General features: G+C 37.8%; 1 protein-coding gene across 4 annotated transcripts in view; it reads right to left on the minus strand.

The window, feature by feature from the left end:
• The window catches only part of TPD52 (tumor protein D52), a 124,630-nt gene that overhangs the window by 33,186 nt on the left and 75,538 nt on the right, over nt 1-15,906 (minus strand). The window contains exon 1 of one of the 4 annotated variants that reach the window (XM_036758128.1): nt 7,575-7,926. The exons of 2 other annotated variants lie outside the window; for them this stretch is intronic. In XM_036758128.1, coding sequence (XP_036614023.1) covers nt 7,575-7,713 — 139 coding nt within the window. In that variant the 5' untranslated portion in view covers nt 7,714-7,926. Of the gene's footprint in view, nt 1-7,574; nt 7,927-15,906 lie in introns of those variants that run through there. One more of the 4 variants, XM_036758121.1, reaches the window with a different exon arrangement.

Here is a 15,906-nt window from a genome sequence, read left to right on the forward strand (position 1 = left end):
TGCCCCAGGAATCTCTTCATCCTGGAAGATCATTTCAGCCTTGGAACTCATAACTCATCAATACCCTCTGCCCCTTTGACTGGAAGATAAAGAGTGTCTCTCATAACTTCCATTTAAGGTGGGGGCCCAAGTCAGCCATCCCTTCATTTCCCACCTAATAGCACCTTTGTGGATGTCTTCATGCACCAGTGCCTGGTGAGTAATAAATACATAATGATTGGTATTTGAATTGAGCTCCCTCGGGTATAAAATGAGAATATGATAGTGGCACTACCCACCTTGTGGGTCTGACAAGGTTCTTAAGAGAGCAATTTGTAAACCTTGAAGTTCTATATCAATATGAGTTATTTTTATTAAGGTAGCATTTAGCTGAGTGCTTCTAGAAAGTGAGGTTTTGTGAGAGAGGGGGCAGATTACAGAGCATAAAACAAATCCATAACAACGCAGCACAAGTTGTGCGCCAAGATATTGTCAGAAAGGAGGATCAGGTGTATGGGGAGCTACTTGGACAAGACTTTGAAGGAAAAGAGTTTGGACCTGAGAAGATAATGTATGTGTTAGGCCTCCAACACTGAGATCCCAGGAACAGGTAAGTTCACTAAGGAAGAAAGCATAGAAAGAGGGGGCAGAACCTTGAGAAACATTCAAGAAGTGAAAGACTAGCCGAAAGGAGAAGTCCTTTGAGGTAGGAGGGCAACCAGAATACTAACACATCACAGAGCAATGAAAAGAGGTTTGCAAAAAGGAAAAAAAAAAAAGGTGGTCAACACCAAGGAGTCGTTTTTAAAAATTGGCAATTAGGTCACTCATGAGACAGCAATTTCAGCAGTGATGAGGGGCAAAAGTTGACTTACACGGACTCAAGGAGTAAAAGTTCATGACTAGAAAGAAGAGATAGCTGCTGTCAATAATTCATCAGAAAGTCTGGTGATAAAGGAAGGAGAGGAGATGAGCTAGAGAGTGTGAACATGTTGAAGGTTGTTGGGGGATTTTGGGCGGGGCTGGGGGCATATTTGGAAAAGAGACCCGAGCATGTTTATAGACTGAAGCAAAATAGTAACTAGAAAAGGAAAGCCTGAAGATGCAAGGAAGACAACTGAGAACCAGGGATGGTACTGGACTATGGACAAGGCAAAAGAGAGGAAAGGAGGATGCTGAGGTAGATAACTACAAGATTAAGAACCTGGCAACAGTTTTATTGTAAAAAAGGCAGAATAGAAATTGGGAAGAGTGATGTTAGGACATTCATTCAGAAATATCCTAGAGACAGTTAAGGACAGGATACTAAAAGAAAGGGATTACAGGACCACATACTGGGAGTTGTAAGTGGCCTTGGAGCTTACCCAATCCTAGACCTAGAGATGGAAGAAGCCTCAGAGGCCATCTTTTGCCCAACCCCCTCATTTCATAGCTAGTCCCAAGGGCACACAAGTAACAACTGGCAGAGTTAGAGGTTTTTAACCCAGGTCTTCTGATATCAAGGGTTATTTCAAAGGCACCCCGCTGCTCTGAAAGGTCAAGTCCAGAGTTCTAGATTTGTATGTCATTTGTAACAGGAAAGACTAGATGAGAAGGAAATTCAGGAGATCAAAAGCAAGGAACAAAAAACTTATTTAAGAAAGAGGGAGTATTTAAGAGTCTAAAATGAAGCAAAGAAACTTGAAAGGGGTGAATATTAAAAAGGCCACTTTCATTTGGCCAAAAAAAGGTCACTGAGAACCTTCAAGGAAAGGGTCAAAATGAAACAGTCAAATAATTAAGAACAGACGATAGTCACCCACTCAAGTCTAACCATTAAATGTACAGAGGAAATAGGCATCTACCAAGTCAAGTTAACAAGCAGTAATTAAGCTCTTATGCATCAGGCACTGCGCTGAGCAAAGTGGGAGGCAAAGAAAAGCAACTGAATTCACATTTAGTTTAGTTTAATTTTTCCTCACATAAAAGACATCTGAAACATGTTTTAAAAAAATGGAAGGGAGAGTGACCAATGAAAAACAAGAGGTTAACAATGCTGGAGTGGGAGGGAGAGTTGGAACAAGGGCCAGGATGAGTCAGAAGGAAATCAGGAACATGATGCACAGGTATGGAGTTTGACTTCTAAAAGACTAGTTTCCTCTTAAACTACAACAGGAAAAGGCAGAATAAGTAAAGGAAAGTAGAGGAAACTGAAATTTCTGCATAATCTCCCTAAAGATTTTTGGCCATTAAGCATATTTAATTTGTTATATATTATATGTTAAATATTATGCTTATTATTACAAATCTGTTTAGAAATATTTAATTATATCATTGATTGCCTCCCCCCCATAAAAAGAGTTTTTGTAGCAAGAGGTGTGTGATGTTACACACTGTACATGTTTTCAGAATTTTTCTAGGTATTGATCAGTTGTGTGCTGATTTTTTTCCTCCCTTTAAAAAAATACTACTTGTTCCATGGGATGACTGTCTGGGAGGGAGAGGGAGAGGGATACTTGGGAGACTAGGAAGACACAAGAAACAGAAGATAGCAATAAAAACTTATTTTTTAAAAAAGAAAGAAAAAAGAAGAAAGTTGTGTTTGAAACTCACAACTGGGTAGCCATTTAACTATGTGCTCTCTGTCAACACCCCTTCTCTAAGGTCTATGCTTAAAGGCAATGCACAGGAGGAGGAAATCATCAAGGTTTCCCATCCTATTCCAGTAGATAGCTACTTTTCTACTAGGTCTGAGTTTCTTCAACTGTTAAATGTGGATAATAAGAGCCCCAATCAAGTAGGGTTGTTTTGAGAATAAAAGGAGCTACTATAAATACTTTCGTACATTTGGTGTAGGCCTAGTCATGAAATGGCGGCACAGTTTAGTAACTTTAGGAGTTTGGTCCCAAATGGCTTTCTGTAGTGGTGCTACCATTTCATTGCACAGCTGGAAGTGCTTTGATGTACCTGTTTGCCCACAGTCCTGACAATATTTTTCATTTTCCCTTTTTATCAAGTTTGTCATATTGATGGGAATGAGGTAGAACCTCAGTGTTGATTTAATTTATCTAATTATTAATGATTTATAGCATTTTAAAAAATGGATATTGATAACTTGGATTTTTCCCTTAGAAAATCACATATTTATATCCTTTGATCATTTATCAATTGGGGAATGGCTCTTATAATTACAAATTCAATTCTATTTTTTATATATCTTGAAAATGAGAGTCTTACATAGACACTAACTGCTAATACTGGCCACATTAGTTTTGTTTGTGCAAAAACGTTTACATTTTATGTAATCAAAACCGTCCACTTTCCTCCTCAGTGATCCTCTCTGTCTCTTGTCTGGTCATCATCTGTTCCCTTATTTATAGATCTGAAAGCTACACCACCTTTCTGGCTTTGTGTGACGATGGGAAGTCACTTCGCCATTTTCCCTTTTGCTATTTACAACCACCCCAAGTGCTATGATTATCTCCCATTTTACAGATGATGGAACTGAGGCCAAAAGCGGTGACTTTCAACCTCAATTTGATCATCTGTAAAATGGTGACAATGATACCCCAACCTGACGGGGTTGTTGTAAATATTGTAAAAACAAAAAAACAAAAAAACAAAAAAAAAATATTGTTGTAAATATAAACAAGATTACCCATCCACTGGGGAATGGCTTAACAACTTATTATATGTGAACGTAAAGAATACCATTGTGCTCTAAGAAATGATGAAAGGGACAATTTCAGAGAAACCTGGAAAGACCTGTATGAGCTTTTAGAGAGCGAAGTGAGCAGAACCAGGAAAAGAATGTATTTAGCAACAATGAGCAGCCCTGAAAACCATCAGAGCTCTGATTGATACACTGCCCAACCACATTTTCTAGAGGACCAGTGAGGAAGCATGCTTGACAGAGAGGTGATGGACTCTGGGTGCAGACTGAGATATACATTTCTGAACATGGCCAAAATTTGGTAATTTGTTTTCTTTGATTATGAATATTTGTTACAAGGGTTTTTGTCTTTCTTTCTTTTTTTTGCAATGGAAATAAGAGGTGGGAGAAAGACAAAATAAGTTTTTGTAAATTGAAAAAAAAACTTAATGTACAACAGCATCAGACTCACATAAAGGTAGCTAAGTGACACAGTGGATGGAGCTTCAGGCCTAGAGTCAAGAAGGTTCCTCTTCCCTGAGTTCAAATCTGGCTTCAGACATTTACTAACCATGTGACCCTGGGCATGTCACTTAACCCTGTTTGCCTCAGTTCCTCATCTGTAAAATGAGCTGGAGAAGGAAATGGCAAGCCACTCCAGCATCTCTGCCAAGAAAATTCCAAATGGGGTCACAGAGAGTTGACACAACTGAAAAATGACTGAACAGCAGACTCAAATAGAAACAGATCCTTCCAACTGATGCATATGGACTCAGAAAACCACAAGATAACAATATCTATGTTGTGTTTTATTTTGTTTATTTTGTTAAACATTTTTCAATTACACTTTAATTGGTTCAGGCCCCACTCTGGAGTTTTGCAGGCTGCTTTCATCAGGCTGTGAGCTTGACTCCTCTGCTCTAGATAAACAAGTCCTAAGAATTTACTACAATTTGCAATCTTAGTCAAATCCTTTTTCTCCTTTTTATTTGGGCCATGAGTCATCCTTCCACATTTTAATTCAATTTGTTGGTCCAGAATTTTCTCTCTCCTCCTTTTCCAGCAACGCAGAGACACTGGTCCTCTCCATCCCTGCCCCAAAACCTCCATTCAGAATTTTTGTGACAGGAGAGGATGCATCCTCCTCCCTCTGGTATACACCAAAAGATAAATCTGTGCCACAAATAAAGTTTGAAGTGCTACTCAAATTCTTGGCCCCAATAAGGTAATAGAATTTTCCTAATTTAGGAACACCAGATTAAACGTTTCTCTTTTTTTCCCCTCCTTCACACGAGGACCTTAATAATCTATTCCTGACCCCACCAGCTCCAGCCTTTTCTCTGGCCCTCCTTTTTCATATCCTCCTCTTGGCTTCCCTCCCAGGCTTCCTTTAAAGTCCCAACTAAAATCCAACCTTCTACAGGAAGCTTGTTCCAATCCCTCTTCATTCTAGTACCTTCCTCCATGAAATGCTCTGTGGGGCATTCCTACCCCTTCATAAGCTAGCTTCATTTTACCTACCCAGTCTTCTTACACCTTATTCCACAACCTGTCCTCTTCGACCCAATCACACTGACCTCCTGGCGGTTCCATAAACAAGACACTCCAGCTCCAGGCACTTTCTCAGCTAGTCTCCCATGACTGGAATGACTCCCTCAACTCAGAATAATGACCTCCCTGGCTTTGAGTCCCAACTAAAATCAAGCCTTCTACTGGAAGCCTTCCCAACACCGCTTAATTCTAGTGCCTTCCCTCCAAAATTAATAATTATCTTACATTTATCCTGTAGAGGGCTTGTTTTGAATATATTTGTTTGCATGTTGTCTCCCCCATTAAACTGTAAGCTCCTTGAGGGCAGGCACTGTCTTTTGCCTCTTTTTGTTTCTCCAAAGCTCAGCATAGTGCCCGGCGCACAATAAGTGCTTAGTAACTGTTTATTGACTATTGATTGATGATGACTAATTATTTCCTACTTAACCTGTATGTAGTTTGTTTGGACATATGTTCTCTCTCCCATTAGATTATGGGTCCCTTGAGAGCAAGAACTGTCTGTGGTCTTTTTTTTTGTATCTTAACCATAGTGCCTAAGAACATAGTAGGCACTGAAATACTTGTTGAACTGACTGACCAACTGCCATACCTTCAAGATATCCTATGACTGCCTACTAGAAGCATTTGTCTTCTCCTACAACCTTTTTTGTTCTCCACATTCTGCCTTGAGATTTTTTGGTTTTTTGCTTTTTTTTATTACATATTGAAAATTTCCACTTAACTGCTTTCTTTCACTCAGGCCCTTCTGTTTTAAGGTTTTTCCATTCATCACCTCAAATGATAATTAAAAACGAACCTTCTAGAGAAATAGAACTGCCAATTAGATTTTGCCCAGCCTTGCTTTTGTCCTATACACAATCTGTTGAGAGACTGTTAGCTTTCTAGGGTAGGCCACCCTTATCTACCATACACAAATAACACATGACACCGAGTTACTGAAGCATGAAAATGACACAAAAGGAAGCTAACCTGAGCAGGAGCATAATGACAACTCCTACCACGGAAGCCATTTTTTACTACTGATTCTCCATTTCATGTAAGTCAAATAGTTTCCCCATTTAAGTTATAAACACCAAGAAAAGTGAGGTTGTGAGAGCCTCATTTTATATCCTGGACTCAATGTGTAAGCATATTGCTAAATTCAAATGCTTTTAAAAAAAATTTAAACAACACTTGGTTAAATGCAGCATGCCAGAATGGAAAGAACACTGGCTTTGAAGTCAGAGGATGTAGGTTCAAATCCCAGCTCTGCACTACTGGTGGGGCTTCGTCGCTTAACCTTTCTGAGCCTCGCTTTGCCACCCATAAAATTAGATGGCTGCACAGGGTGGCCTCTATGGTCTCTTCTAGCTCTAGGTCTCTGATCTAATTCCCAAGATTCAAAATGGTCCCCATGGTCGATGAAGGAAGCCAGAAAAGAAGACGACAAATGACAGAGTTGGACTGACTCCCCTAGGAAAAACATGGCAGTCATTTAGTTAAATCCCCATCATTTTTATAATCCCCTCTGGTATCCACATACATATAGTCTTCAGTCAGACATAACATATACCATGGTTAGGACTCCGACTATAACCCAGGTGATACCTGTCTACACTTCAGGAAAAATACTAAAGCAGAATTTCCAAGTGATCAACAAGAATGCAAATACCAAATATTTGCAACTAGACCTTTTACTTTATCCTTTAACCATCTCTCTCTAGATTTATATTTGTTTTGATACTTATATAAATACACTGTATAACCTATGTATTCCTGTATTAATAAGAATACCAATTCAAACTCAGACTTTATTCTTTGTAAGATTGAAAAATAACTTGGTACACAGTTAAGGGGTTTACCTAGTTAGACATCTGTGCTCCTAGTACTAATCTCAGAGTTTTCATCATTTATGGATTCTATATATACTGGGCACATACAGAGTAAGTGGCATCAAAGGACAAGAAATCATAACATTTTTGTTATTCCTTGCTTTGAGAGTCATCTGTGCCATTTTTGGTTCTCTGTCCTCAAATCTAAATACAGCCATTATTTGAACTTCAGTTCTGACAAGAACCCAGAGGCTAAGACTTTATATCAGAAACATGACAACAGAAGCATTTGCTCTAAGACAAAGGTTCTTAGGACTTTCTCTTTACTTTTTAATTATCAGCTCCATGAATTCATAATAATCCAGTGAAGAAGCTCTAGGCTAAAAAAGCCAACTACGAAATCCACATTATCATAAATGAAGCGTGCTGCTTCCAGAAATCCAGAGATGGATCACTTATTTGTCTTGACTTATGGCAACGTCATTTCTCCACCACCAAAGCATGCATGTCCCTACATGAGATAAGACCCCACCCTAATCACATTCGAGGTACACATGTTATTAATAAACCTAATTTTGCACAGAAGTAGACAAGATAGTTACCGAGTCTCTGTAGAGTAGGTGATCCAGGAGGAGATGTATTTACACTAGGAGACAGGTAGAGATAGTTTTTGTTCACTCCTGAATCGAAATCAAAGGGTGATTTATAGTCCTCATATAAGTCCATCTCTCCGCGATCCATTCCAGGAAAATGGACAGCACATGGTCTCAGGACAGCATGCTTCTTCTTCCATTTAGCCTGAGGCACATTAGTCTCTGCTCTCTAGGTTGTACAGCCCTCATGAATAAAAGCGACCAATGTTTCAATATCCTGCTTCCCCCACAAAGTATTCTATTTCCTTTTCAAACCCCTGAGATCCACATGACTAGCAAATGTAACACCTGTTTAATAAGTGACCCGTCCAGAGCAATTACAGGAGGAGTAGTTAGTTTCTGTCAATAATGAATAACCTGGGCAGGGTTAAAATGAATATTCTTCAGTAAACAAAGAGAAGGAAACTCCAACCTATGGTATAGGCACACATTTCTAAAAAATGTCGGCGTAGTTTTGCCAGTGACCAAGGCATTTCCATTTACTTAAACAAACATGTCAGCTGACCTCAACTCCACTAGAATAGCTTTAATCTTCTAGGACAGAAAAGGATTACTAGTCAGTAATCTACTCTAAATACCATCTGGGTAGTGCCACCCCCTCCCCCATTATGGCTAACATCCCAAGTCTACAGCAGCTTCCTGGTTCTTCAAAAACCTTTCTAAAAGCTTAACTTCATGGAGTTGAAAGATAGAAAAAAATCAATTGTAGAAATACCTAACAAATAAACAGTTTTAATTCTATTTAATGGGAGACTGGGGCCTCTGTATTTTAGTCATGTGTTCCAAAACATTATGGGTTAGCTTCTTAAATAAAACTATCTGCTGCTACAAAGCTACCAGTATCGTGACCCTTCTTTGTTTAGCTGAATTTTGGCTCTGCAGGTGCCAAAGTTAACCTGCCAAATTATACAAACTTGTGAAACCACAAAGGAAAAACAAATTTCTCCTTGCACAGCAGTCCCTCGACCACCATCTACAGTTAGCCAACACAAATCTAAGCTGGTAACTCATCACCTTTGATGGGAATCTTTTAACAGAGCACTTCTCAGCTAAAAATGAGCACTAAAATTAGCTCTAGGTTCTCAAATGGGCCTTTGTTTAGACGATGGCCTGCAGTGTTTCTGGTGGTTTTTCACCACACGATTTCATCTAATATTATTTGTCTCGGGAAAGACACTATAAATAAGGCAGCCCTGGCTATCCATAAATAGGCACAGGACAAGTACAAAATGAATAAAGTAAACATTCAATTTTTTCATACCTACATAGCAGAAAAAAAATACTCTATGTACTGATTTGTTGGATTGGAGACAAAAAGAGATCTAATTTACTTCAACCATTTAAAAATGTGTATTATCTTCCTGGCAGCAAGTTGGCGCAGTGGATAGTGTGCCTGGAATCAGGAAGACTCATCTCCCTGAGTTTAAATCTGGCCTGAGACACCTACTACTTGTGGGACCCTGGGCAAGTCACTTAACCCAATTTGCCTCAATTTCTTCTAATGCAAAATGAGCTGGAGAAGAAAATGGCAAAGCACTCCAGTATCTCTGCCAAGAAAACTCCGAATGGAGCCACAACGAGTCGGACTGAACAACATTTTCATCACCGCCACCACCACCATCATCATCGCCTTGTATTACTACCACACCCAAGGTAGCATTATGTAGCCTGCTAAAGGGAATCAGTCAGCTAGCATTTATTTAGGCTGTGCTATGTGCCAGGCACTATGCTAAGCGCCCCAAAGCAAAGTTTTGAGTCATGGACTGCTCTTTTTTAGCCCTCTGATTTTACCACCTTACCTCCGCCTACGATCTTAGTATCTATCACTGTAGCTCTCAGCACAGACATGGCACAGAATTAGAGCACAGTTAATGGAATCCCTGATCCTATTCTTAACCTTGCATTTTAGTCACCAAGGATCCAATGGGTGGAAAGAAAGCCTTTCTGCACTGCAAATTACTCTTCTTCATGAAACTACATGACAGTGGAAAATCCTGGACTCAGCAAACCATAGGCATGTTAATATTTTATAGTATAATTTATGGAAACATTGCATACTACTTTCAAAAGTTTCTACAAAAAAACACATTCTGGGATTTGAACTTTTTTTAACTGCATCTGCCTAAACTCCTAAGTATTCACTACAAGCAAACCTGCTTTTTGTACAGGTTTGTTACAGCATTCATGGAAGTCAAATACTATACATAAGCTAAAGAACAAGGCATTTGAATACTGACTGACCATTCATTTACTTGACATTTATTGAGCTCTTAATATGTGTGACTTCTGGAAGTGACCTTGGATTCTCAAGCTCTATGCCATCAGAGTACATACTCTGGCAATTTCTACCCAAATAGAGAGGCTTCAAGAATGGGTCCCACGATGGACTGAATGCCTATTGTCTGAGGATCAGCCAAGTCAAAAAGGGAGAGGTTTATCCCCAGGTTCACCAGAGGAAGATGAATTTTTGCCCAGGGAAACTTGACAATTGTTTCCAAAATTAAAGAAAGGTGGCAATTTTTGTTGATGTAGATAATTACTATGTGAAAGGCACAGTGCTAAATGCTGTGGGTGATACAAAACTAAATAACCTCAAGAAGTTTACAGTTTATAGGTAAGATACCTACAACTAATTAATATAAAACAGAATGTGGTTTATTAAAGAGATTTTAAAAAACCCAATACTATAAATAATAAGGAGACATCAGTTTTATTCAAGGTGATCAGGAACGTCTTTATGGGAAAGGGTGCACCGGAGCCAAAAGAATAGACAAGGTTTTAAATAAAAACAGATTGAAAAAATTTTAACGTCGGGGGGAGAAAAAGAAGTTGGTCTGAGTTGGTCCCTAAAGGACTTCTAGAATTTTAACAGGCAGTGCATGTTGGAAAACAGGAAAAGATATTGGAAAGCGGAAGGAATTACAGGAAAAAGAATTAATGACATGTCCAATTATACAGCACATAGGAAGCACAGATTAGCTTGTAGCATGAACATGGCTGACATGGAAATGTTTTGCATGACTTTACATGCATCATATTGGTTGCCTTCTCAATGAGTAGGGGGCAGGGCTGGAGAGGAGAGAATTTAAAACTCAATTTTTAAATATGAATGCTAAAAATAAATAAAATTGTTTTGAAATTATAATTTGTGGCATGATGAATAATCTAATTTAGCTCATGCTTATACGTTAATAATGATAAAGATAAAACTGAAGGGGAGGTTAGGGCAAGATCTTGAGAGCCTTAACTGCCATGCAAAAGAACTTGGATTTTATCCAACAGGCAATGGGGAGCCGTGAAAGGTTTTTGAGGAGAATAAAATAATTGAGACTGTTCTGTAGGGAAATTAATCTGACAGTAGTATGTAGGATGATCTGAGGCACAGAAAAACCTGATAAAAGCCACTTATAGTAAGTAGTCCAGGAGACAAGCAACCTTCTTTGTCAAGTATAGCTGTTTTAGTTAGCAAACACTACAAAAAATATAAGATGTCTAAAAAATTGCCTATACAAGGTAAATAATGGAGATAAAATTAAATTTAGGTATAATATCCAAGAACATAAAATAGACCTATCAGCAAATATGTCTGACAGTATCTATCAACAGAAGGAAAAAAGTTAAGGGCAGAGAGATTCTTCTAGTTTCAAAAAATAAAAATGCTCATTCCCTGAAATGCCAGCAGGGGGCAGACAAGAAACAGGTTGCAGCAAACACTTCAACTGTACCATGACTACGACAGATGCAGGGAATACAACTAAATGATCAAAACCCATTTAGAATCACAAATTGCAAAGCAAGAAAGGCCAGTTAGAAATCGAACATACAGGAAAATTACAACTTGGATTTAGAGATTTTTTTCTTTTGTTTTATTTCTAATCAAAAAGAATTCCAAAGCTATATAACTCCATGTTTTCAGGCTTGAAAAGTAAAAATAAAGACTATTTGGTCACTATTCATTTCTTGAGAGTCACACTCAAGTTCTATCTCTGATACATATTGACTGTGATCCTGGACCTCTCAATGCAAATCTAATATCATAATATTTTATATATGTATGAATATGTATATATATTATGTATGTATGTATGTATGTATGTATGTACGTTGAAAAGAAGGTGCTGGTCTGTTTTTAGAACATGTTTCCTCACTCAGTTGGGAGTTCCCTACACCAATGAAATCGCAAGTCTAGTCCTGACACATATTCCTATCCCTTGATATTAATGATCAGGAAAGGTCCATAAAGATTCGTGTTTTTATGTTGATTCTCATAAGTGTGTGCATATAAAATCATATTCTCACAAAATGTTTTATATAGGTTAGATGGGTTGGTAATTACTGCTCACAATTTTGCACCATCCTTCCTAAGATTTTACAAATGAGTATGTACTCTATCTATATCAGTGTGGTCCTCAGATACCATAAATCTCCATTTGGCAAGTAACTTTTATTTGTTGTTTGGGGCACTTTTTAGGTTCTTATAGGTCTCTTTATTATAACAATTGGTTTATATTGGTTAAGCTTCTATAAGAAATCTCTATTTTACATGTTCACTATGATCAAGTTGGAGTTGGATTAATTGCACATTGTTTTTCTTTCATTTTTATGCTTTCAGTTTTGTGTTCATTTTTATCTTTGCTCTAACAATCCAGTGGTCTGATTGCAAAGCCACAGCTGATTTAGTAATGATTGCTACATTAATGACTGGTCATTTCAAGACTCAACTCAAATACCACTTTCTGGAGTAGTCCTTTCTTGGTCCTCCTCACCGCTAGATCCTTCTCCTTTAAGAGTACCTTCAAGTCTATGAGAGAGAGACAGAGAGAGAAAGAGGGACAGAGATAGAGAAAGAGAGACAGAGACAGAGAGAGAGACAGAGAGAGACAGTCACAGAGACTGAGAGAGACAGAGAGAGAGAGAGACAGACAGACAGAGAGAGAGAGAGAGAGAGAGAGAGGAGAGGGAGAGGGAGAGGGAGAGAGAGGGAGAGAGGGAGAGAGAGAGAGAGAGAGAGAGAGAGAGAGAGAGAGAGAGAGAGAGAGAGAGAGAGAGAGAGAGAGAACGAACCTCTTTATGTAAATATTGTCTCCCTCATTCCAATGTGAACTCCTTAAGGGCAGGGTCTGTGTTTTTGCCTTTATTGCCCCATGTGCCTGGCACATAGTAAGCTTGTAATAAAAGCTTGCTGAATGGTTGGTTTCTAGTACATTAAAAATACATGCAATTTCATTTTCTGTGACATTATTCAATGCTCACTTATATAACATGTCAAGATTCTTTTCTCTAAGAAAGTGTTCATGATGTACAGGCATCAGTCTTCATCAGATACTCTAAAATCTAGAAGTCTTTGGCCATCCTTATTACTTATATGTGAACCATATTTTCTGACAATTTTCACTATCATTTATTTACGCTTATCTTTACATTGAACTCATGGGATATTAAAGTATATATTGATCTAACTGTAAGGATTTCACTTCATTCTTGGCCACATTTCTCTACCTTTTAATCCTTTGCAACAGATGTGGTTTCAAAATGTGTAATTACTTTCAAAGTGATCTTTTTGAAAATATTTATCATGACCACTGCCTGGCACCAAATGTACAGTGAAATGAAGTTTCTTGTTGCCTTTGCATGCCTGATAAAACCAATTCTGCAAATTATTTTGTTTAAATTTATGTAATAACAACACAGGAAAAACAAAACTTTGAAAGCCGAAAGAACTCAGATGAATGTAATCGCCAACCATGATTCCAGAATACCGATGACACATGCTATCCACCTCCTGACAGAGAGGTGTGCAGAATGAGATGTAGTTTTTGGAAAAGGCCAGTGTTGGAATCCATTTTGCTTGACTCTGCCTATTTGTTACAAGGGTTTTTTATCTTTTCTTTTCTTCTCTTTTTTTTCTTACAACAGTGTGGGGGGCTGGGAGAAGTGAAACAAAACTGATTTTTTCCAATTAAATACAATTTAATTTTAAAAAATAACAAATCACTGTTCATGCTTCTCCAAGGAAAACCTGTGAGGTATCCTTCCATTTAGGTACAACTTCTTTCAATTTTTTTTGGCTCCATTTCTACAGAAGTAATGTTAAGATTGATATACTTCAGTTCCTGGTAGTGTGTCCATTTGTTCATCACTGGGAAAGAACCCCACCACTTTTAGAGCGAAAACAGCTAAGCTCATAGATAATCTAAAAACTGCTTCTTCACACTCTCTGCTCCTTTCCTGGGGACTCATAATGCATATGGATCTTGAGTTTTATTAGAGGTATGAAAAAAACTTTTTGGAACCCCTCAAAAGGAAATAATAACTATGTGCTATTATCTGAAGAGAGATAAAACAGACTAGCAAATCATTCAAGTTATTGAGACCTAATAAAAATTATTCCTAATTATCATCGCTATCAATAATAATAGCTAATGTTCATATAATGCCTTAAAGTTTGCAAATTGCTGTACATATATATCCTCACAAGAACCCTGGGAGGTAGGTACTATTATTATCCCCATTTTACAGAGGAGGAAACTGAGGCAGGCAGGAGTTCGATTACTTGCCCAGTCACGGAGCTAATAAGTGTCTGAGGATGGTTTTTCATTCAGGTCTTCCTGCCTCCAGGTTCAGTTGTCTATCGTGCCATTTAGCTGCCCTCTGGTATGTGTGGTGTACATACATACATACAAGTATAGCATATTTGACTTTCCACATGAGAAGAATCAGCTTCTATTTTCCCATTGATTTATATAACTATTTCAAGGATGCTTTATACTTCAACTGGCAACGCCTCTTTAAACTTAATCCCTAAGTTTCACTTCTGTGACAGTAAGCAAAGATCTTTACCTCTCTGGGTCTCAAAACTCTCATCTATAAAATAAGTGTCTTGGATTAGATGATTTAAGGTCCTTTCTACTTCTGCTAGGATTCTCAAATACCTCAAGCATGAATCCCAAAATTAATTATCTCCTTTTTAAAAAAATGCCCTAGGGCACTGCTATTTAAAGAAATACTTTCATAAAGAAAAAATTTCCTAATGTTAATAATGAGGATAAATTATGCAAAAAATGAATGTTTTTAAATTCAGTGTAATATGAATCAGGATGCATAAAATTCATCATCATCTTGGCATCGTAAATTTTTCTGCCTTATCCTAACTTCCCAAATAGGAACTCATGTATATTCTCTTTATTATGAATAGAGCTGGAGAAGTAATGATCTCTTATCTATTTAGAAATTTACCATTATTATTTTTTAAGAATTAGGTTTTTTAAATCTTTACACATCATGCATTGTTAATTTTTATGACAACTTAGGACTAATGGGTGGTTTTTGGTTTTTGGTTTTCTAAACCAAAATAGAATATTTGAGCTTAAAGCCTATAGGCAGGTAGGTGGCACATAGACAGAACACTGGACTTGGAGTTAGGAAGACCTGAGGTAAAATGTGGTCTCTGACTCTTACTTGCTACGTGACGCTAGACAAGTCACTTAATAACCTCTATCTACTTCAACTTCCTCATCTGTAAAATGGGAATCCTAGTAACACCTATGTCTCCCATGGTTAGTTATCGTGAGGATTAAATGAGACGATTTTTATAAAGTACTTTGCAAACATTAAAAGGACTACATAAATACTAGCTATTATTATTAAAATATTGAGGTTACCAACCAAACTTGCTAAAAATTTCCCCGACTACCAACACAGGTGTATTTGTTTCTTTAGATAACATCTGTTATCTTTGTTCCCAATGGCTCTCTTAAAACACACTATAAACCCTTGCAATTCATCATGGTCCAACAGTTAAAGCAATAGAACACGGGAAATAGATGGATCACAATTTGCAAAAGTTTTTTTTTGCTGACCTCAAAATTCCACTAAGCAACTGAGGCAAGCCGAGAGACAAAAACCACACTTGACACACCAGGCACTGGATTAAGATATGGATATACATAGACAACCCTCACTTATTTAGAAAGGTGTCTCTCCCAAGAAAGGGCCTGTTAAGGATAGCTCTGAACCCAATAATCCTGAAGAGAGCAATGAAGTTTGTTAGGGAGGTAAATTAGAAGGGCCATTCTCTCCTTTCTAACTGGGACCATTATAATTATATTTGCATAATAAGACAATTAAGGGTCCAAGGCAAGAGTTCATTTAGATCAGCTAAAATGGCAGTTGTTCTTGGATACTGATTCTGTTGTTCACAGTCTAGCAAAGACAGAACAAGAATTTTTTTTTAATTCAGCCTTTTAAAAATATAACTGGTGGAGGTCGATAAGGACCTTCG

Source organism: Trichosurus vulpecula, chromosome 1, assembly GCF_011100635.1.
Source record: "Trichosurus vulpecula isolate mTriVul1 chromosome 1, mTriVul1.pri, whole genome shotgun sequence".
Taxonomy (NCBI): Eukaryota; Metazoa; Chordata; class Mammalia; order Diprotodontia; family Phalangeridae; genus Trichosurus; species Trichosurus vulpecula.